Source organism: Sceloporus occidentalis, unplaced genomic scaffold (assembly GCF_023333645.1).
Source record: "Sceloporus occidentalis isolate IW3139 unplaced genomic scaffold, rSceOcc1.0.p SCAF_4, whole genome shotgun sequence".
Classification (NCBI taxonomy): domain Eukaryota; kingdom Metazoa; phylum Chordata; class Lepidosauria; order Squamata; family Phrynosomatidae; genus Sceloporus; species Sceloporus occidentalis.
Window position 1 is genome coordinate 38,814,955 of NW_028316984.1, and position 24,751 is coordinate 38,839,705.

The 24,751-nt window shown below is 39.0% G+C and overlaps 1 protein-coding gene across 7 annotated transcripts in view; it reads right to left on the reverse strand.

Annotated features, from left to right (window-relative positions):
• MYO3B (myosin IIIB) overlaps positions 1 to 24,751 on the reverse strand; it is a 395,071-nt gene that overhangs the window by 198,309 nt on the left and 172,011 nt on the right. For all 7 annotated transcript variants that reach the window (XM_089519779.1, XM_089519780.1, XM_089519778.1 and 4 more), the window contains 8 exons: positions 13,436 to 13,519; positions 11,998 to 12,200; positions 9,158 to 9,256; positions 5,389 to 5,503; positions 3,077 to 3,203; positions 2,728 to 2,938; positions 1,254 to 1,401; positions 373 to 526 (listed from right to left, as the gene is read on the reverse strand). In XM_089519779.1, coding sequence (XP_089375905.1) covers positions 373 to 526; positions 1,254 to 1,401; positions 2,728 to 2,938; positions 3,077 to 3,203; positions 5,389 to 5,503; positions 9,158 to 9,256; positions 11,998 to 12,200; positions 13,436 to 13,519 — 1,141 coding nt within the window. The remainder of the gene's footprint in view (positions 1 to 372; positions 527 to 1,253; positions 1,402 to 2,727; positions 2,939 to 3,076; positions 3,204 to 5,388; positions 5,504 to 9,157; positions 9,257 to 11,997; positions 12,201 to 13,435; positions 13,520 to 24,751) is intronic.

Consider the following 24,751-nt stretch of genomic DNA (forward strand, 5'->3'; position numbering starts at 1 on the left):
TATCCATTACTAATAACTCAAAACACTGAAGGGTATGGAAACTGCAGTTAACAAAACTTACAAAGACAACACAAGGGCTAGCCCTCAGAGATTTAGTATACAGTCTTCAATTCCCAGCTCATCCATGAAGCACTGAGTGACCTTAAGCAAGTCACATGCTCTCAGCTTCAGAGGAAGGCAATGGCAGAACAAATCCTGCCAAGAAAACTCCATGATAGGTTTGCCTTAGAGTCACCATAGGTTGGAAACAACTTGAAGGCATACAGTAACAACAACTTGAGTTAAAACCGTGAAAAGAGATGCATGGTTCTCTTGCTTTCTTGTTCTGAGCATATAGGCAGTCACAGTTTGGAGCTTCTGGACAGGACATACCAACTAAAGTAAAATCTGTGGCTTGTGGAAATCGACTTTCCTCATCAAGCAGAGAAAGTAATCCCATTGGTTTTTGAAGGAACATATCAAGGAGTGGCCTGTTGTCCTCATAGTCAACCATAGGAGCATCAATTCCTTCATTCTGGTATTCCATCTAAAGTATTAGAAAAGCCAGCAAGATTTAAATATTATCTTGATGTTATTCCATCTCAGATGTCTAAACTGACTCATTATGGTACAGCTGCAAAGGTAACAACAGAGTGATACAAAGGAGTGCAAAGCACATATTCTCAAAAGTTTAACTGAAGGAAACCCCAACTTTTCAGGCACTGCCCCATGCTTCTCATATTTCAAAGCAACCACCCAGATATCCAAAGAAGAACTGTGACAGTGGAAGAGGGTGTAAAAATTAACCCCTGTCAGAATCTTACAGGAGCCTGAAAACTCCACCTCCCTACTTTGAGTTTAAAATGTCATGGCTGATTCTAGGAATTCACCCACAAAAGACTAGAAACAGGTATGACGTTTGGACATTTAAAAAAAATAAAATAAAATTGACTTTTTAAAAAAAACAACACAGAAAAGGTCAGCAAGGGAACAACTCTTGCCAAATCTCTAGGCTTCTGGTCAATCTGGATGAGTCCATAGATAAGGTTCCCCCTGCCCCTGAATGAATTAATGAATTAATGAAATTACATGCAGGGAAAACATTTTATTTTCTAACCTGTGGCAAAAACTGATAGATTTACATAGAAATGAATGCACAAATTGTCAACAAACCTTCATGCCATCCAAACTATAAAATTGTCTCCTGTTTCACAATCCCCAGTTCAGAAAGACACCACTACAGAGCCAACCTATCCCAATAAAAGAGAGTTTACCTGTTCAAGAGCAAAGATGTGCTGATTGAAATAAAACTGGATTTGTTCATTTGCAATGTTTATGCACAGCTGTTCAAATGAGTTCCTTGTGAAGTTCTCAAATCCAAAAATATCCAGTATCCCAACATTCATTCCACTTTCAACATTGCTGAGTGGCAGAAAGAAAAACAAGCAAAAGACACACATGATCCATCTTGTTAGAACAATGCAATAATGTCATCCAGAATAAATGTTAAAAAAACCAAAAACAAACAGGTTTTAATCTGAGCCAGGGCTCTCCAAGGCTCAGTCTTGTAACCTGTCAGCTCAGCCCTAAAATCTGGATTCCAGCCCTGGAATCATAAATATTTTATGCTTAATGACAATATTTTATGCTTAATGATAATTATCATATATCATTATTTTATTTAGTTCCTTTAAAAACAACTGAAAAATGAGATGCTAAATAAAATGAATATTTGTTCTAGGGCTGAGTGTCAGATCTAAAAATATACAAAAAAGATAAGACTTTGGAGCAGATGTGCAGAACATATTTTGCAATCCATTACATAACTACAACTCTGCATACATATTGGAATAATTGGTCGAGTTTCTACATGTGAGAAAGCAAACTTCCAGCAGATATTATTACCTTTGACTTCTCTTTTCCAGTATTTTCAAAACATTTTTACCTATGGCTGCTAAATAGCCAACAGTGAAATCCTAAGCAGGGTGAAGAGATGAACATCCATCTGTGTCCTCCACTTCTCAAGCCATATTAGCTCCTTCTGGCTACAGCAAGTGGTCACACCTTCTTTCTTCTCCAGCAGATTTGTTTTCTAAATCTTTCTCATTAGATGCACTGAGAGGGAAATTTGTACTCCAACTTCAGGCTGGAATAGGTGAGGGGCCCAAATCTGAAGCCTCTTCAGAAGAATGAAGGGGTCATGGACCATGTGGATCCAAGGCTGCCTCTGAATCACCTCCACATGTCTACTGGGGCAGGCAGGATGAGTACATACCCCCCTGGCTAGTGGAGGGCTAGTGGATCTGGGAAGCTAGTTTTGTGTTCTAAATGAATATCAGCCCCTTAAACCAAGGAGAGCCTTGTGTTGTTCAACCAGCCAAAGCCACATATGAGGAGAAAGTGAACACAATATAATCCCAAGATCTACTGCCTTCCAAAGATGGTAATGCAAAAAATAGAAGAGAAGAAACACAATGTGATGAATTCACATTCTAATTTATCTTTTGGTGGCTTGATAGGATTTTAACCCCACACTGATCCCGTTGACCTACTTGGTTAAATTCTAGTCAATTCTTTGAAAACACTGAAGTTAATGTCCTGGAAACAAAAATGCACAATCACAGCATGAAGGCCATTTAGAGTCATTATCTAAAACAAACAGTAAATTCCTCCTGTAAAACAAAAAAAGAAATATAGACACAGAAGATGCCACCAGCACACATGCTGTTTATTGATGTGTTAACTTGCCATATATTTTTATCAGGCTGCAGCAGGGTATTAATTCGATTTACAATCCAGCTGAACAATCGGCCATAAAGTGCCTTTGACATGGCATCACGGACATCAGCCGCTTTATCCACAGTGTTTGTCCGGATAATAGTCTCGCCTCGTGTTACTACGCAATGTGAGGTAAGAGCTTCCTGAAGTTCTTCTGAGCCAATACTCAGCAGTGCAGCAGCTGAAAGATGACACAGGCATGTCTTGAGACAAAAGCTGTTGGCAATGGCAATCATCTTGTATGAAACTGAATTTTCTTTGCATATCCTACAAATACTTTCAACATAATTCACAAATACTTTTTTTAGCATGTATTTACCATTATCTAAGGCCTCTGCATTGGGCACTTCACTTTTGTCAGTTTGGTGTTGTGATGAAATGGCAGCAAATTCAATGTTTCCTGTGTTTAGGATCCCAGCCAAAATTCGATATACTGAATGTACTTCCTACAAACAACAAAAAGAATAATGTTTAAGGTCATAAATGTAAGTGTCAGCAGGCTTGCCACTTCCCCCATCACATAAAATAAGATATAACTGCTCTGTCTCCAGTCCTGTCTCCTACATAACACCTGGGCCAGAGACATCATGCGCATCAGGCTGAACAGCTCCTATTGGATGCATCCAACTTCTGAAATGACCTCAGTCTGCAGTCACTATCTTCTTTTTCGGGGGCACTATAAGAGTTGGAGAGGTGGCTACACAACAGAGTAAGGTCCTACTTTCCTGAGAGATTTAGTTCCTTTTTGTTGTTCTTTACTTTCATTTTCATTTTTATTAAGTCCTTTTCACTACTAGCTCAGACAAGAACTAGGAAAAGTAACTTTCTGGACTGTAACTTCTACAGTTGTCCAGCTTACAGGGCTAAATTAAAACTGACATTTTTTAATAAAAATTCCTGAGCAGTGGCAGAGGTAAAGGCAGATCACAGGAATTCCCTGCTGCAGTTTTATAGACCAGAAACAGGTTCCCGGTAATTCAGAGGAGGAGTCAAGATGGAACCTGACGATTAATCTTTTTACGAGTTATAAGCAACCTACATTTATATCTTTTTAGCTCAAGACTCTCCTCCTCACCACTTTACACACACAAAACCCCTGTGAGGTAGATCAGGCTGAGAGAGAGTGTGGCTGAACCAATGCCATTGAGTGAATTTCATGAAGTTTTCAGTGTGACCTAGAACCTGAATCACTCAAGTTCCAAACTAATCTTCTAGCCACCTGACCATACTGGGTTGCAAGTGAAATCTAGCAGAGTTTATCATTATCTCAAGACCTCAATCTTTGGTATCTGAGGAAGATTATTCAAATCAATTACTTTATCAGTATTTTGGCTTTTCCCTGAACGCAAGTCAGTAAATTCCTCCATGTGAACTAAAGAATTCTTGAAAAGACTTACACTCTCTCCCTTTGTTTTGGGCTTATCTATAAGAAAAGTTGTGGCTTGCTGGCCTTACAGTTAACTATTTGATTCTGGCCCAGTCTATGTCTGCCTGCCTGTATTTATTTATATTTATATTGACTGTATTGATTTAATTTATATCCCACCTTTCTTGTGGCACAGGACCCAAGGCAGCTTACAACAAACTAAAACAAAATATATCGAAAACCTATTTGATACAAAAGTTTTTAACCATTACATAATTCTGTTTAAAACAGTAAATTAAAAGTTTCAAAACCACATGAAGCATTGTAAGAAGATAAAAACATAATTGTTGTGGTTTTTGTGCTTTCAGGTTGCTTCTGACTTATGGCAACCCTATCACAAGGCTTTCTTGGCAAGACTTGTTCAGAAGAGGTTTGCCATTGCCTTCCCCCAAGGCTAAAAGTGTGTGATTTGTCCAAGGTAAAACAAAAAACCTTCTGCCACAGTAAGTCAAAGGCCAAAGGCCTGGCTAAATAAAAAGATCCATGCCTGCCAGAAGAAAGAGAACAGACAAGAACGCTAAAGATCTTGTAAAATTATAAATCCCAGGATTCCATAGGATGAAGCTACAGCACTTTAAGTGGTGGTAAATTGCATTATTTCTACAGGTTCATAGAGGGACACCAGCCACATAAGGCTTTAAAGGACACAACCATCCCTATGAATTCTGCCCAGAAATAGACTGGTAGCCCTTCCCTCTATAGCCTTGTATTATTTGTTTGTTTGTTTCCTGCCTTTCACCAAAGGAGTCAAGGTGGGTTACAATAAGAACAAAATGAAATACATAAAAATTCACAAAACAATAGAATAAATCTGAATTATATAATTATATATATTATATATGTAGCCCCAGAATCATTGAATCATCACCAGTCAACCTTTTGCCCTCATAGAAGCAATGACACTTGACTATCCAACTTAATTTTATTTTCTCCTTGATACAACAAACTCCTTTTTCAGCCAAGAAGAGAACAACAGGGGAAAAATGATTGAGATGCAAATACAGATATGACTGAATGGAATTGGACTTCAGCCTGGCACCTCTTTTTTGGGACTGACATTTACTTGCATGCACAATGTCAAAGACTTCACAAACACAAGTCCACCCTGAACTAAATTGGCCCCACAAAAATGAAAATTGCTGTGTTTGCGTGTTTTAAACCAAGACAAATAATATCTTTCTGGCTATTAAGAGGTCATTACTTACCTCATCAGTAAACCCTATGATCCTAAAACAATGCTGGATTGCTTCAAACTGGGTCCCATAAGATTCTTTACTAATAATATCATACATGACTTTTCCAGTGTCATTATCAATGTACCTAAATGAAAAGTGATAACTGAGATCAGTGATTAATTCCAGAAGCCATAGCCAAACACAGTTAATAGTGAAGGATGATGGGAGTTGCAGTCCAAAAACATTTGGAAGACTATGGTTGCCCAGATTTTGTGAAAACAAATGTGCATCTGTTTGTGTAAGTGGAGTACCCATTTTTCACTGAACATCCCAGCCTACTGTACTCCTCTGCTCCACAGACCATATAGAGTTTTGCTTTATCGAGGCTTTCAGGGCAGGGCAGGGATGTAGAAGATACAGTATTGGGGTTGTGTGCCAAGAACTGGGTGCTTCACTTTGCAAGTGTTTTCCATTACTAGAAACCCACAACAGCATACAATCCACTGAAAGGAAAACCTACCCTTTAACCAAAACAGAGTGGTAGATAATAATGCAGTATCTTTCAAATGGTAACTATTGCTTCAACCCAGACGGTATAGCAAGGTTGAGTGGTGGAACACAGTTTTCTTTGAGTGATGGGATGAAGAAAACAGGCTGCATTTAACAGACTGGAGGATGAACAAAACCTGGTCCCCCACTGTAACCTAGACATGGAAATCTAATGGAACCTGACCGGTTCCAGGCAGCCCTAGAGGGACACATGGTTGGAAGTGACGGCGATTCTGTTGACGCCCTGACTGGTATCTGGAATACCGGTCTCTCGAGGGCTATACACAGCATCGCTCCCAAGCGCCCTCTCAGACCCGCTTCCAAACGTAAGCCCTGGTATACGGAAGATCTCCGGGCGAGGAAGCGGGAACTGCGACGGCTAGAGTACCGTTGGCGGAAACACCTTCGCTTAGACGACAAGACTCTCCTAGCCCAACTGTTAGAGGACTACGGAGAGGCGATACGAGCAGCAAAGAATTCGTTCTATGGTGCTCGTATCGCGTCCGCGGAGTCGCGTCCAGCAGAGTTGTTCAGGGTAGTTAGGGAGCTTACTCAGCTCCCTCCTACCCTGAACCAGATCCTTGAACCTTCTAAGGCCTGCTGTGACTTATTTAATGACTTCTTCGTGGATAAAACTTCTCGGATAAGCGAAGGTCTTAACGCCGACATTCAGGCAGAACCTAGCGTAGAGGCGTCCAGGGCCTCCGTGGACTTAGTTAAGCTGGATCGGTTTGAGTTGGTAAGTACCGAGGATGTGGACAAGATCCTCGGAAGTGTTCGGAAGACAACCTGCTCTCTCGATCCCTGTCCCTCGTGGCTAGCAGCCCAGGGGGGACCAGCTGTAACTTCATTGTTACGCCGGATAATTAATACATCTCTGAGGGAAGGGCAATTTCCATCTGTTCTTAAATTGGCCCTAGTAAAACCTTTATTAAAAAAGCCCTCCCTCGACCCCCTGGTGTATAATAATTATCGGCCAGTTTCACTGCTGCCATTTTTGGGGAAGGTGATCGAGAGGGCGGTTGCAATCCAGCTTCAGGGGGTCTTGGATGAAACGGATTATCTGGACCCATTTCAAACTGGCTTTCGGGCGGGTTATGGGGTTGAGTCGGCCATGGTCGCCTTGGTCGATGATCTCCGTCTGGGCATCAACAGGGGAAGCGTGTCCCTGTTGGTGCTCTTGGACATCTCAGCGGCTTTCGATACCATAGACCATGGTATCCTTCTGGGGCGCCTGGCAGAGGTGGGAATCGGGGGCAATGCGCTCCAGTGGTTCCGGTCCTACCTCTCCGGGAGGTCCCAGATGGTGCAGCTGGGAGACGTGTGCTCCGACGAGAGGGCCCTTAAAACTGGGGTTCCTCAAGTAGCCATTTTGTCTCCCATGCTATTTAACATTTACATGAAACCGCTGGGAGAGATCATCCGGAGACATGGGGCGCGGGGTTATCAGTACGCTGATGACACCCAGATTATTTTCTCTATGTCTCCGACTGATGCAGTGACTGAGGATGGCGTCTCTCCTCTCGTGGCCTGTCTGGAGTCAGTAATGGGCTGGATGAGGGAAAACCGACTCAAGCTGAATCCAGAGAAAACGGAGGTACTCGTGATAGGTTCCCCTGGTCCAGGAATGACGGTGGTTCCACCTGTCCTAAACGGGGTCACGCTCTCTGTGAAGGACTCCGTGCGCAGTCTGGGGGTGCTTCTTGACTCGTCCCTTCACCTGACTGCTCAGGTGAATGCGACGGTCAAGAGCACCTGTTATCAGCTTCGGCTTATTCGCCAGCTGCGCCCATACCTGGCCCAGAGGGACCTTGAAACTGTGGTACATGCCCTGGTAACCTCGAGACTGGATTTCTGCAATGGACTCTACATGGGACAGCCCTTATACCAAACCCGGAAGCTTCAAATGGTGCAGAACATGGCAGCTAGGCTGGTCACTGGTACGTCCAGGGCCAGCCATATAACACCGGTTTTAAAAAACCTCCATTGGCTGCCCATTCGCTTCCAGGCGCAATATAAGGTGTTGGTGATGACCTATAAAGTCCTAAATGGCTTGGGCCCAGGATACCTGAAGGACCGCCTCTCCCCGTACATTCCGCCTCGCACCCTCAGAACATCTGGGCAGCTACTACTTAGGGTTCCCGGGGCGAGATTATCCTCCACCTCTAGGAGGTCCTTTTCCATCGCCGCCCCGGCCCTTTGGAATACGCTGCCCATAGAGCTCCGCTCAGCTACCTCCCTGGCCCAATTCAAACGGGTCTTGAAAACCTACCTGTTTCAAATAGCATTCCCCGATTAAGTCCTTATAGGCCCCCCCGCCACACAGGCCGCACAGGCAATGGATTGGCTAACCTGGGGGCTTTTGCTTTTGTTTTTTGTTTTGTTTTGATTTTGTTTATTGTGTAATTTATGTAATTTTTGGTATGGTTTTAAATTGAATATTGTGTATTTTAACTGCTGTAAACCGCCCTGATCTTACGGAAGGGCGGTATACAAATAAAATGTTTATTATTATTATTATTATTATTATTATTATTATTAAATGATTTAACCACAGACTAACAGTACTTCCAAATGATAGTTATTCCCACTCTTATATAAGTGAATGAATATTCTTCATTCCAATGAAAGACTTAAAGTAACTACTTGGGAGTGAGATTGAAACTATCAGTCTAACACATCAATCTAACCTTCTAACACTGTCTGGACCAACCTCCACTACAATTTCAAAATGTCTCTCTGTCCCCAAGACTTCTGTCCACCACCACTGTACATTCATAGCCAGAAGATTGCTAGCTGTCTTTGATGCTGTGGTTTTTCAGAGAGAGATTTATACACAATAACATCAGACAATATTTAGTCCTGCCTTAGAATTAAAATGGAGAAAAGAGGACATAGTAACTTAAAAGATGACAAACTAGAAAACCCAGAGACAAAATTTATTTGGATTTCTGCTTTCATAATGCTAATCAATAGCATTAATCCTCACTTTAAATTTTTGGGAAAACCAATGAAATTCAAAGGAATGGAGAAAATATAACAGATGTTTTTGTTCTGATGTTTCATTTTTAAACCCAATGTAAGTGACAGAATTCTTTTTGCCTGTCTGCTTTTGTACTTGGGACGTTTACAGAAGGACTCTTTAAGAGTTAGGAAAGGATTAGGACAGATTCTAAAACACCACACTGAAAGCAAGAGCTAATCAATAGCCAATTATGGCAGGCACTAAAAACAAATTAGTTATAATTACCTGGGAGGCTTTTTTTCAGGAAGCTTATATTCAAAGAGTTTCTTCTGGTGATAAAGGCCAGCGTAAATATAATAAAATATATGGAAGTTTTTCTCCCCTCTGTTACAGGAACAACAATAACAACAAAAGTTATTATGAAGGATATAGACATAGTTCTAACTTTAAGATGTGACCTTGCTCTGAGGAACACACTCAAGTGTGGTTATTTCAGGTATACAGCAACAACAAAAAACACCCCATCAAAACATATGCATTATACACATGTGTATGGCACTTCCATTGTGCATGCAAAGTAGGCCCAGATGTTTTACACTAGAAGCCCCACCAGCCTTAGCCAGCACCTCCTGTGTTCAGGGCTAGGTGGAACTATAGTCTAAAACATCTGGAGAGGTCCAGGTTGGAGAAGGCTGATATTCTGCATGCTCACTCTCACACAAGTGTCTAAGTAAGCCACTATAGTGACTGAGATGGGATTTGAACTCAGATCTCATAGTTCTGCATCTCATATTTTACAAATGCGTGATTATCATTTGCTATTTGATGTTCTTTTGTTGCCTGTTTTATCATACCATTTCCTGTATTCCTATGTATTTTATATGTATTATCCTATTATTTCTTAGATTGTACGCCATAAGCAGGTTTACTCTTATATATTTATTGTTTTATGTACAGCGCTGTGCAAATCTACAGCACTATATAAAATAATAATAATAATAATAATAATAATAATAATAATAATAATAATTCCTACACCCTATCTACACAAGCCAAATAAAATAGACTCCCCATTTCCTCTTGTCAGGAAGACTGGACAACACACAGTCGAAACCTCAGTTCTAGTATGAACAGACTAGATGACAGCTGGGTTATACCCCTCTTAAAGCACATTAAAATAACTCCCATTTAGCACTTGGCATGTCACATTTCTATACTGCTTCATAGTGAACTAAGCACTCTCTAAGCGATTTACAATGAGTTAACTAATTGTCCCCAAGAAGCTGGGTACCCATTTTACTGACCTACGAAAGGATGGAAGGCTGAGTCAACCTAGAGCCCTGGAATTGAACTCACAACATTGTATCTGCAGAACTGGTATTTAACCTCTGCACCACCAGGGCCCCTTTACTCTGGATCTTCCCTCTATTCTGATGCCAAGCGGCTGCCACTGACACATATCATTCACTCTGAAGTAAGAATGAGGTGCATCAGCAATGTGATTGTTGTTGGGCACCTTGTTCTGACCTCAGAATGAAGCACCGTGCTGTGGCAGTGGCTGTGTATGCAAACAGGTGCTAAAGTCAGAATAGAAGACCAAGGTAATGGACAGAGATTGGGGCGGCTCCAGGACCAGGATACAGTGGGTTGCCCACAGAGCATCCTTGCCAGTGCAGACAGGACCCTAGAAGTTAATCCCTTGTGTGGTTTTGTTCTCAGTGCTCATTTAAATTTGTACAACTCTATACATATTTACAGGCATTATTCTGAACTTGGTGTGTGTGTGTGGGGGGGGGGGAGAATAGTGCAGCATGCCTTAAGAACATGCCCAACTAATTCTGTTTTGGAACTAAAACAACTACAAGTTGGATGGCACTTTCCAGACTGAGAAGTTTGTTACAGATTATGATCCACTTCTTCAATCTCAAAGATTCAGGTTTACTGGGGTGAGCTGCTGACTATGAGATGAGAGCAAAGTTAGATACAAAAAGCACTGCAAATGACAATGACATTATTAATGCTGGCCATCAACACAACTATTAGTGATAACATAAGCATCCTGGGAATAAGTAAGGTACTTAACACATGTAGTGTGATAAGCATCTGTTATCCAATACAAACATCAGCTCAGTGGGTTATCACAAGGATCTACCTTTGAAGTTCCTTTACATTGCAAAGCAACCAAAAGTCTTGTTTCAGATTCAAGTCTGTGTTTTCCTATTATTTTGAAACCACATAATGTCTGTTGCATCTTAAAGACTTATAAATACTGGCTATATTCAAAAACTGTTACAAGAACCAGCCCTTTAATATGTGTAGTTATATTAAGGCAATGCTGTTACTGTTGCTGCTGCTGCTGCTGTGTGTCTTCAGGTCATTTCCAACTTAAAGTGACTCTAAGGCAAGACTATCAAGAATTTTCTTGGCAAGATTTTTTTTCAGAGGCTAAGTGAGTGTGATGTGTCCATGATCACGCAGTGGGTTTCCATGGCAGAACCAGGATTAAATTCATGTCTTGGGCTGTGCGTTGTGCTTCATTCTACTCCATCAGATGTTTATTTTTTAAAGTAAAATATTTTGAAAGTATTTTTAAAGGAAATTTTTTTATATTTTGATAAAAGTCAAAGTAAAGTCTTTCTTATGTGAGCCTTAATTAATTAATGGCATGGGACAGATGGGCCAAAAGCGACGTGTCGCCACCGATACTAAGGTTCCAGAGCAAGTAGCATCTGCATGCTCCAGAACCCTAGCACGGGATGGCAGCAGCATCATGGCAGCACTCCATCCACACTAGTGCCGCCATGATGAAGTAAGTGATGCGCATTATACAGATGTCGCTATGTGTCGCTTACGTCATGAGTGTGCCAATGGCACACTTGTGACATCCGTGTGGCATCAGAAAAAAGAACCCGTTTTTTCTGGTTCTTTTTGGGGTGGAGGGACACTGCACAGTTTGGTGCTATGGCTTTCTTCTGGGGGAAAACCTGACCCCTCCAGCCCGCCCTGACGAGGCGGCATGTACCGGACCAATAATTATTTTCTTTTAAAAACTGTTACTTTTTTTAAAAAAAACCTATAATATCAAAGTATATTATACTTTTTACACTATTTATATTTGTACCTACACAGCTTGCTTTATAACTCTGGACTTCTCTAGCAGATATTCTGAAATTTTTGCTCCCATTACAGCTCCTGTTGGTGTAAACATCATTTCCAGGTATTTCCCAAAACGACTGGAGTTGTCATTGATTGCAGTGCAGGCATTCCCAAAGGCTTCCACTAGAGGATTCACTTGGAGAATCTTCTCCCGCAGAGCACGATTGCTCGCCTTTAGGGACAGAATAGTTTCCAGCAAAAAAAGGCTGCTTTATTATTTGCTTGTTTAAGCATTTTTACGTCTCTACCAAGTCAGCAAGCAAATGCAGATTACAGTAAAATAATTGATTTAAAAGAAAAATGTCAACCCCACCCCAAACTAGAACAGCAGCAAGAGAAGGTCAACAGCAGAATCATCACCAATAAAATCCCTGAAATTATCCACAAAAGTTTTAAAAGTGTAAAATAATAATAATAATAATAATAATAATAAATTTTATTTGTATACCGCTTTTCCACAGATCAAATGTTCTTGACATTTAAGTTAAAATATTTAATTTTAAATTCACCAGTGAAAATTTTAACAAATTAGAGGCAACAAGTTAATTTTGGATGAATTATTCCTAAACTCTGCTAAAAACTGCCATGAAGAGACAGTATTGGGCAGGATGAACTACTGGCAGTTGCTTGACATCTCACATGCTCAGAAAGGGTTAATAATACTGTCATAAATGGTAGAAGATCATAAGAAATATGATTGTCTTATGCAACTGTATATCTTGCATGATATTATGCACTTTGTGAATGTACCTTCAAGCTGCCTATAGATTTATGGTGACCCCTTGAATCTCATAGGGTTTTTTTAGACAAGGAATACTCTGAAGTGGTTTTGCCAGTTCATTCCTCTAAAATACAGCCTACAGCACCTGGTATTTAGTGGCAGTCTCACGTTCAGTACTAAGCAAGGCTGACCCTGCTTACCTTCCAAGATCAGATGGGATCTGGTGCCTTCAGGGTATTTAAAACTCACTTTAGCTACTGCTAAATCTCTGGGGTCTATTCACTCTCCTCCTTTCCTTGTTATTTCTCCCATCCAAGTAAGGAAGAGTAGCAAAGAAATGGCTGAATACTGAAGAAAGAAAAGACAAAGGGGCTTGTGGGAAAGTGTGTGAGTGGGAGAGATTTTATCCGTAGAAGACTGGCCAGGCATTCAGATTCAGGTTTGAAGACCCTCTGTTTGACCTTTTATTGAAAGATTCTAGACTGAGGCTGTATCCATGCTGCAGAAATAATCCAGTTTAATACCACTTTAACTCCATGCTATGGAATTCTGGGAATTCTGCAGTTTGTTGTGGCACCAGAGCCAAATTCATGAATAATCAAATCCACAAATGTTAAACCTGTAAAAGTTGAGGTGTGATGTACTTCGAAACATTGTATTTACACTATATGCCACTTAATATTTACCTTTCCCAGAAAGGTCAAATGCTGCACAATGAGATGGGCACTTTCAGTCTTCCCAGCACCGCTTTCTCCGCTGATGATAATGCACTGACACACAAAACAGAGAGGAAGATGAATAGTTTACAATCCAGGCAGGAATACTTCAGTTTTCATTGACTGAATAGTTTACCATTTCAGGGGAATAACCTTCAGTCTTCATAAATTTCAGCTTCAACAGACTATGAAAACATTCCATCCACTTCAATTTGACTGTTTTTGTAGAGTTTACTTACTCAGCTTGGTGTAAATAAGAGAAACCCCAAATTTGCCGGCCCAACTATTCATTGCCAGGAGTAAGCAACTCTGAAAGACTAGGGGGGGCTTGATCCCAGGCGGGGTGACCAGATGTCCTCTTTTTCCAAAACATGTTCTACAGTCCAGGAGGAATTTCAAAATATCCTCCATTTTGAGCATGACTAAGAAACATGAATTTACATTCCTATTAGTGTTTTTAGTTTTTATTTTGTAATGTCCCATATTTTTCTTGAATGTCCTACATTTTGCAGTGTCTTGTCCTCGTTGTGGTTATGGCATCTGGTTACTCTGCTTGCAGGAGACCTAGGAGGGCCATGCACACACACACACGTAGCAAAAAATTATATATATTTTTGCCCCCAAATGTCCTATAGAATGACATTTTTTCCATGCCTTTAATGGTCCCTGGGTCATTTTAGGCCCAGGAGAGGAACTGTTTAACACCAGGAAATCAGCAAAATTAGCTTTCTTTTGACTTTCTGTTCTTTTTAAAATGCATCTTCTGGACCTAAATTAGCTGCTGAGAGGACATCTGGAGGCATTTGGGGCTCTGTGTGTGTGTGTGTGTGTGTGTGTATTTCAAAAAAAATATTGAGGGTCAAAATTTAACATTTAGTTTTGGAGGTCACAAAGATGGTCATGGGGGCCACATGCAGTCCTCAGGTTACATTTTGCCTATGCCTGGTTTAGCTGTATTACTTACGCAAGATGGTTTAACTAATTACAACTAATTATCAATCAATGTGTGGAATAGTACCTTTCCAAAGTAACAAAACACCTTAACTGGTTCATAATTGCTAGGCACCTCTGTGTTCTACAGAAACCTCTTCACCTTATCTGTAAACTGTCACAAGTAAAAGTGTTTTATCAAGTCCACTGGTAACTTTCAAGTGAAGAAACAGTAAGAAGTATTAAAGAATCAAATAAGTATGATACTTTGGTGCAGGCCATCACATCCAAGTGGGTGACACCTATCTGATAAGAACTACTGTGTTAGATTGCTGGACACAACAGCACCACACTTGTACTGTGTCTGGTTGACCTCAGGTCAAACTATTCAAAGAAATCAAGTGGACCTGGGCCATAGAGAAAGTCATTCCATTAGATACATGGAAATTTAAAAGTTCCAACTGAAGATCACAATAAAACTAGGGAAGTGTGAGAAAACTGATTGCAAGCCAAGGTGTGGTCCACAGGTTCTGGACTGTCTATAATTTGCAAATTATTTGGTCTCTTCAGTCCTCACACTGATAGATGACTATGTATGTGTGTGATGAAAAAGTGCACATTTATAAAGCGTATATAGAAAAGTGTGTACTTGTCAAATTTATTCAATGGTAGGAAATGCACTCAAGAAATGTGCATTGTTTTAAAACTGCAAATAAAATGTATATGTTCCTTCTATGGCAAGGGGAACAGTGAACATAAGAATGTCATCACAACACAACATGCATTCTTTCATATTATTGTTACCAAGTTTGGATTTATATAAAATTTTGGGTACATGCAATCTGTGCTATGATCCCTGACTGACCCCATGGAGGACCCGCCATTAACCTAAAAGTGGAGAAACCACGTAGGCAGCTCACCTGACCCAGGCAGAACCCTAGAGAAAAAACTAAAATTGGAAAATTCCATAGGAAGTCTTGGAGTTGCCAAACCAGAATCGCCTCTGCTGCCCAAATAAAGACAATGGACTTGGCTTCTCACTTAATGAGCCAGTAATCAGCTTAATGGCTCAGCAATCAAGTCGGCTTCCCTTCCGAATGGTGTCCTGACCTAATGCATTGTGCAACTCATTGCTTGCTCTCAGCTTAACAATGCCCAGGCAATCAACGCCTCTGTCTAACAAGTCCCATAGCCTTGAGATACATTTGGCACTATATAAACCCTGAGTTTTCAGACCCTCCTTGGGTTTTCTGAGCCTGGGTTCTTTGAGCATTAAGCTCCGCTGAAATCAGAGCTACACTGAGCTCTCACTGTCACTAACTTGAACCCAGCTCTCAAGCCTCCGCGGCCTTCTTTCCGCTCCCGCAGCCGTGATCCACTGTCCATCCAAGCTGCATCAGAACATCTTGGAGAAGACTACTAAGGTAGTATATCCTACTGGTGCCTCTCCTTCTCAACCTATCTCCCGAATTCACCCCTCCCCTGCTATAGCATTGTATGTGTGTGTGAGTGTGTGCCCCTTTTGCTGTGTGGTTTTACTTGTGCTTTAATAAATGCTATTAGATTAATTCCACCTAATTGGTATCAGAGTCTCTTTCTCTTGGGGTGTACTGGCGACCTCTGGTATACACATAGGGACCCAATCCTGGCATGTGGTATTGTTAGGGCCACCTCTCGACTAAATTTGAGCTAATTAAATTTCCCCTAATTCGATCCTTCCTAACATTATGATGTTCACTTTGGTTTGTTTTATGTTTTTCAAAATTTCTCATGTTTAATTTTTGGCAAACCACCAATTGAAACCTGCTGAACTAGACAGAATCAATGAAATCAATCAAACCAATCAACAAACACATCTATTAGATATTACGTTGTGGAGAAAGGAGCCCAGTTCATAGTTGCCATCTTTCAGCTGCTATTCATGCATTTACTGTAATGCTTAGTTTAGCCTTCCTGGATCACAAGAAGAAAAACCATGAAGTGCATTTATATGTTGTGCTGCTTTTCACCAGTTCAAACTTCCTAACAGCCACAATAACTGATACCTGTTGATATTCTCGTGTACATAAAAAAGTCTCTTTCTGAAAGTTTCGCTTGTCATTTCTTGAGGTTGATATATTCCTATGTTTATTTTTCAGCACTGCTTTAAAAAACATTCAACCAGCTTTACTATACATCTTGCAGCAAACCATGCAAAAGAGGAAATGGCCAATTTTCGTTTAAAACAAAAGCCTTTTTTAACAGATAAAAGCCACCTCTATGTGCCCTATTTCAGAAACAAAGCAGTGTAAGATTACAATCTCCAGGGTATACAGACTCCTATTTCTGCAGCACTATATTCTATTTTCATTAAAATTACAGCCATATAATTGGATTTGTATCCTTATTACATTTATATTAGAAATATTCTGATTATATGGTACCATTAAAATGAGTGATCATGGTGTTACTCTTATTTTCTATAATTTATGGCTACAGGAACCTGATTCTTCATTGCCCCTAGTTCCAGTACTGAACACCTGAGTGAATAACAGACACAAATGCTGCCCCTAGCTAGCAATACAATATACAGGTCGAGTCTCTGTTATCCGAATTGCTTGAGACCAGAAGTGATTTGGAGGGGTTTCCCCCCAGATTTTGGAAAATATGCATATACATAATGGGATATCTTGGAGAATGGACCCAAGTCTAAACATGAAATTCAGTTATGTTTCGTATACAGCTTATACACATAGACTGCAGGTACTTTTATACATAATATTTTTTAATAATTTTGTGCATAAAATATGGTTTATGTACATTGAACCATAAAAAAGCAAAGGTGTCACTATCTCAGCCACCCCGTGGACTATTTTGGATTTTATAGTATTTTGGAATTTGGAATTCTGGATAAGAGAGACTCAGCGGTACATGGTTACACACTCTGGAGACTGAGATGCAAAGCTGGCCCTACCATTAAGGAATATGAGGCAGCTGCCTCAAGTGGGGTTCTGACAGAGCAACATATACCATGTGACCTGCCCTTCATTCCCTTCCTCACTCCAAGACAGCCTGCTGACCTCAGGTACTGTATCTTGCAACCAATGTTGAATTTAGGTTCAAACCGTAATCTGGCAGGTTTTCATACAAGGAATGTGCTAGAGGATAAATGGACATAAATCAGATATTATGAATGGGAATACACAAAAAAACGGTGGCAGAACATTTCAGTTTCCCTGGGCATTCCATCTCAGACCTTAGAACAGTAGTCCTTAAACAAAAGAACTACAAAGGTAGATTGGAAAGAGAAACAGCAGAATTGGAATTCATCCACAAACTACAGTCCCTCAGCAATGGATTGAACAAAGACAATGGTTTCTTGACACACTACATGCACTTCAACACTGTCTGACCCCATCCTTATGGGGGTGTGCTACATTCATCTATTCCCATCACCACAGGCTAGTCGCACTGCAAAACTGGATCTTCCACTTCATCTCCATGCCCAAAGACCAGTTTCCTATGTCTTCATGCACTAATGACCTTCCTTAAAACTGGACCTGCAACTTCATTTCCATACACAAAGGATTTGTAATTTGAGTTGGCATCCTCACAAACCAATGGCATATATATGTCTGTACCTGGCTTCCACTCCACCAAATGCATCAGATGAAGTAGACTGAAGTTTATGAAAGCTCAGGCTGCCAATTTCTTTCTTTCAGTTAGTATCAAAGGTGCTACAAGATCTCTCTACGTACAGAATAAACACAAGTTTGCCAATGTTTGTAAAGGGCTGCCACAATTAATACTGACTCCCCTCCTCGGCGGCGTGGCAGTGAGGCGTGGGCGTGGCAGCCGCCACTCCCCCCGGACCATCCCTCCTCCCACCTGAAAGCAGAGAGGCCCCAGCCGGGGCTATAAAAAGGGAGCCGGCGTTCCTCTCCATCTCCTCAGCGGCGCGGCGGTGAGGCATGGGTGTGGCAGCCGCCACCCCCCGGACCATCCCTCCTCCCACCCAAAAGCAGAGAGGCCCCAGCCGGGGCTATAAAAAGGGAGCCAGCGTTCCTCTCCATCTCCACGGTGGTGAGGTGTGGCCGTGGCAGCCGCCGCCCCCCGGACCATCCCTCCTCCCACCCGAAAACAGAGAGACCCCAGCCGGGGCTATAAAAAGGAGGCTGGATTCCTTTTACAACTTTTTTTTTCTATTTCCTGGGTAAAATCCTCGAAGGGGATAGGAGTTGTGGAAAAATACATAAGGTTGTCGCCTCTGCCGCTAGTGGTTTTTGGCGGAACGACATACTGAATTGGGTCATTAATCCCAATTCAGGCAAGTAAGGTCAGACAATTTTACCAAAGGACATTACGCCAACGCTGTTTACTTTCTTGTTTCTTATTAATCTAAAAATGCTTTGGGATTTTACAGTTTGTTGAAATATAGAAAAAGAGTTTTGAAATGATAAGTAGCAGGCAAAAGAGAGGTGAATAGACAAACAAAAAGGGGGAATTGTCAGTAATTTAGAAACAATTTGTAGCTAAACCCTCATTGCTGGGGGAGGGTCTGCTCCTTATATACTTGAGGCCTATGGGCAAAAGTGACGCCTACCATTTTAAGTAATATAGTAGGAATGCTTGTAATCTGATATTGAGGAGGAAAGTAAGAAGAAAATATATGGAAGAACTTAAGTTTATCGACTAAACAGAAATATATAGGGGACAGGAAAGTGGGACAGGGGGAGAAGTGGGATTCCATTTTTTTTTTTTTGTGCATTTCTGAGACCCTCTTTTTTCTGTAAAGGTTAATTCTAGATAGGCAATAACAGAGAGAGAAGGAGTGATAGACAGGGTCAAACCCAGAAGATATCTTGTGCTCAATCAGACAATATAACCATAATGACTGCACTGCCGGATGAGCAAACTTCCACAATAAGAATGGAAGTAAAAAAAACTCTGAAACTGAAATTGTAAGGGAAAATTCAAAGGAATTTGATTATAGCAGTCGCATCCTGGAAGAAATTCAAAAATTAAGAGCAGACATTAGAATGGAAATACAGACAGAAATAAGGCAAGAAATAAAAGAATGGAAAGCAGAAATAAAAATAGAACTACAGAAAGAATTACAAGAACTGAAAGATACAATTTCCAATATATCACAAGAGATGAAAAATACGCATAACCAAACTGCCGACCTGGTGGCAATGACATCCAAATTAGAAGGCACACGGACACAAGATGAAAAATTAAAAATCCAAATGGAATTAAGATTTAGAGATAAAACATTAAAAATTCGTGGATTACAAGAACAATATAATGAAAACTTAAATACCAGATTGATTCCTGCATTAGCGTACTATATCGATTGGGCACCTGAGCAGCTTGATTTGGAAATAGACAAACTGTACAGACAAAACTCTTGGGTGGCTACTAACAAAAAATTACCCTGAGATATAATTATATACTTCGTGAGGAGCAGAGTACGGGACCTTATATTAGATGTGAACTATCAAAAGAAATTTTTCATGGAGGATCAACAACAGGAAATAAAAATATTTAAAGATATCCCTCAGCAAATTTTGAGAAAAAGAAGAGATTATTCCCAATTAACAGATTTTCTTAAAGAAAATAACATACAATACAGATGGGGAATTATAGAAGGAGTGATTTTCTCAATAGATAAGAAGAAATTCCATATTGACACCATAGATAAAGCTGAGAATTTCCTTAAAAAATTTAAGGGTTGCGAATCCTCTGAAGAAGACACCTCCAATGCAAGTCCAACAGGGGGAAAAACAACACCCTCATCAAAGAATAAAAAGCTGCAGAATAATAATAGAAACACGTTACAGAACACAAAACAGGAAACTAGTGACAAACAGAAGGATTTGAAAAACATCACGCCACAATCTTCCTCTGCAGACAAAACTGAGGAGGGAGAGATATTGGAAGAAGAAGGAGCCCTAACAAATACCCAAGTAAGGAGGAAAACGTACAAAAAACAGGACTATATAACAACAAGATCTATGAAACTACAACCTAAACAAAATCCAATAGACCCAACTCAGACAAGTAACACTCAACAGACCCACCTCCAGAAAATAAGTAAGAAAAAAGGGAAGAAAACAAAAAAGTGGTAAAGGAGGAAATCAAGACCGAGGGAAAGGGGGGAGGGGGGAAAAAGGTAGGGGGAGTACGAAGGGAAATTTATAAACAACAATTAAAATGTCAATTAAAATCCTGTCATGGAACATGAATGGTTTAAACAACACAATTAAAAGAAACAAAGTATTTCATTTTCTCTATAATCAAAATGTAAGTATAGTTTGCTTACAAGAAACACATATTAAAAAGAAAGAGAGTAGCATATTAAAAAATAGTCAGTTGGGATCTTTTTATGTAGCATCTTGTGATCATGAAAGAAAAGAGGGGGTTGTAACTTATATTAAAAATAACATTAAAGCAAGAGAAGTGTTTAAAGATAACACCGGCTTGTATGTGGCAACCAAAATAGAATTGCAAATAGGGAAAATACTTATACTTAACATATATGCCCTGCTAATAAAAAGAGCAAAGTTTTTGAATGATCTAAAACAAAAACTACAAAATCACAACTATGATAAGTTAATTATAACTGGTGACTGGAATGGGGTAATCAACCCTGAAATTGATAGATTATCTGGACTAAACAAACATAATAATCAAGGGGATCTTCCTAAAGCGGCTTTAAAACTAGTGCAGGAAAATGACATGATAGATATATGGAGACTACATCACAAATATATTAAAGACTTTTCTTTCTATTCTGGGCAATTTAACTCGTGGTCAAGAATCGACATTATGTTTATATCTAAAACTTTATGCAAAAAAGTAATCAAAACAGAAATAATGCCGAGATTTATATCTGACCACAGTCCAATTGTAATGTTAATTAACCCTGAGGGGAAAAAAGAATTCTCTTAGAGATTTCAAGATTTCTTACTTTGTGATGAAAATATAACTAATAAAATAAGACAAGAATTAAACAGTTACTTTCAACAAAACTGCCAAAAAGAGACGCCAATGAGGACAATCTGGGATGCATCTAAAGCAGTAATAAGGGGACATTTAATCCAACAGGAAATAAGATACAGAAGAAAAAGAAAAGAAAAAGAAAAAGACTTGTTGAACAAACTGAAGACGAAAGAGCAGGAACATATCATGAACCCACAGAACAAAATACTGTGTGACCAAATCCAATTAATTAAAAATCAATTAGAACATGAGATATCTAAAGAAATCTTGCAAAGAAACCAAGACTGTAAATACTTCCACTTCGAAAATGTGAACAAAGTTGGAAAATGGCTTGCTAATAAATTGAGAAAGGAGAAAGGAGACAGAACAATTCTGAAATTAACAGAAAATAAAAAAGCATATATGCAACAGGAAGACATAATTAGAATAACAGAGACATTTTATAAAAATCTTTTTACAGAAAATACGAAAACAAAAGTAGAATTAGCTAAAAAAATTGATTATATAAAAAGTTGTAATCTAACAAATACATCCAAAACTCAACTAGATAAACTATATCAACCTATAGCTTTAGCAGAAGTAGATCTAGCCATCTCCAAATTAAAAGATAATAAGGCTCCAGGCCTAGACAGCCTCACGCCAAAATATTACAAAGTATTTAAAAATGAAATATCCCCTTGGCTGCACAAAACAATTAAAGATATTGATAATGGTAATTTCCCTGAAACCTGGAAACAATCTCTAACAGTTCTCATTCCGAAAGAGGGTAAAAACCCAGAGGACATTGCTAACTACCGTCCCATCACCCTACTGAATATCGATTATAAAATATATTCATCTATCTTGGCGGACAGGTTTAAAAAATTCTTAGGCAATTGGATCTCCGAGGAACAAGTGGGTTTTCTACCGGGAAGGTATATAAAAAATAACATCAGGACCCTATTAAATATTATAGAATATTATGATTGGCATAAAAATAACAAATTTGGAGCTATATTTTAGATCTACAGAAAGCCTTTGATAGCATAAATTGGGAAACACTTCTGACTCTCTTAGAGGAATGTGGAATCAAAGGGAGATTCCTACAGGGAATAAAATGTATATACAAATCTCAGGAAATTCAGATAATAGTAAACGGACAAAGAACTAGTATATGTACAATCTCTAAAGGAACACGCCAGGGCTGTCCTCTCTCCCCTTTACTTTTTATTACAGTTATGGAAACACTGATCCAAAAAATAAAAATGGAAAGAGAGATCGAAGTTCCAAAAATTAAAAATTTCCGATATTTTCTGAGGGCTTACGCAGATGATATAGTCATTTTTTTAGAAAAACCTATAAGTAGTTTGAAGAAACTGGAAGTGGTAATCGATGAATTTGGAAAAATCAAATCAAATAAAATAAATGTGGAATCATAACAAAGAATTTAACATCCAAGGATATTGTAAAATTAAAACAAAGTACCGAAATTCAAATTGTAGACATGATAAAATATCTCGGAATTACAATCACTAATCAGAATAAAGATCTGTACAAAAACAATTATGAGAAGGTATGGGACAAAATCAAGATTGATTTAAACAATTGGAATAACAAATATTTAACACTCCTTGGTAGAGTAGCAACAGTACAAATGTGCATTCTCCCTAGAATGCTATTTCTATTTCAGACTCTTCCGATAATCGAAAATAAATCTGTATTTACAACTTGGAATAAGGACATAAGTAAATTTCTTTGGAAAGGGAAAAAAGCTAGGATAAAACTTAAGGTACTCCAAGACAAAAAAGAAAAAGGGGGAATGGGACTCCCCAACCTAGAATTATATTATAAAGCATGTACACTATTGTGGGCAAGAGAATGGATGGTTCTAGAAAATCCGAAATTGTTGGAGTTGGAGGGAGCAGATCTAAAGGCAGGATGGCACATGTACTTACGACTAGAACAGACAGATAAAACCTTTAAAATACACAACATAAGGAAAGTCATAATTAAAACATGGAACTATTACAAGAAGTTTCTCTATTCAAAAATTCCCAGGTGGAATTCCCCGCAGGAAGCTTTTCACAAAAATGACTATAAGGGAGGTTACAGTTGGTTAAAATATAATGATTATTTGATAACAGTTAATGAAAAAACAGAAATGAAGACACAAACTCAATTAAAGCAGCAAGGAATAAAAATTAATTGGTTTCAATATGCTCAATTAAGGAAGGACTTTGATAAGAATGTTAATAAGGATGGAATAGAACCAAAATGGACAGAATTTGATAAAATCATTTTAGGAGGAGAAAAGGGGTTTGTTAAAAAGACATACAGAGTATTATTGTATATTGAAATGAAAGAAGAATCTATCAAGGAAACTATGATAAAATGGATGCAAAATTTAAGGTAATTCTTATCACAATGTGGGAAAAGGCTTGGTCAAACACTCAAAAATTTACAAGGTGTAATACTCTTAAAGAAAATTTCCTTAAAATATTTTACAGATGGTACTTAACCCCCTCCCCTTTATCAAAAATGAATTCAAATTGTAGTCCATTTTGCTGGAAGTGTAAAGGGAAAATTGGAACAATGTACCATATGTGGTGGAAATGTGGGGAAGTACAGAAATATTGGGAAAAAATTCATAAAGGAATACAAGAAGCGTTAGAGATCAATATCTCCCTATCCCCTGAACTGTTCTTACTAAATATTACTGACATAATTCATGGTAACTTAAATAATGATTATACCAGTATAATACTGTACATAATTACAGCAGCCCGAATGGTGCTTGCAAGATATTGGAAAACAAGTATTATACCGGATCTACTAGACTGGAAGCGTAAAGTACAGGAGCTTATCATAATGGATCAGCTTACAATGCTTACAGTGGGAAAATCAAATCAAGCATATGAAAAAAAAATGGGGAAAAATTAGGGAAAGGTGGTCCTCTTAAAAGAAGGTAATGTGCCATAAGAGGCAAACCCTACATGCTCAGGGATCAAGATATAAAAGAAATTTACGATGTTTTTCTTCTTTTTAAGAACATTTTTAAGAGCAGTCCTACGTGTTATGACAGTGACTTAACTATATTTATGTTTTATATTTTCATGACAAATCTCAATGTGGAATATTTTGTATATAGAGGAAAATAAAATAATAATAATAATAATAATAATAATAATAATACTGACTCCTGACAAGAGAGCTGAGGGTCTATATGACAAATATTTCCAATAATGCATTTTTAAAAGTTCTTACACTGGAATGGATCCAGCCTTTGTTATCTCTATAGCAAACCCACTCAAATCAATTTAGTCATGATTAATGTAAGTCCCAGGGATTTCAGGGGTCCAGAGCCAACATCCCTTTATTGCTCATTTATGAACA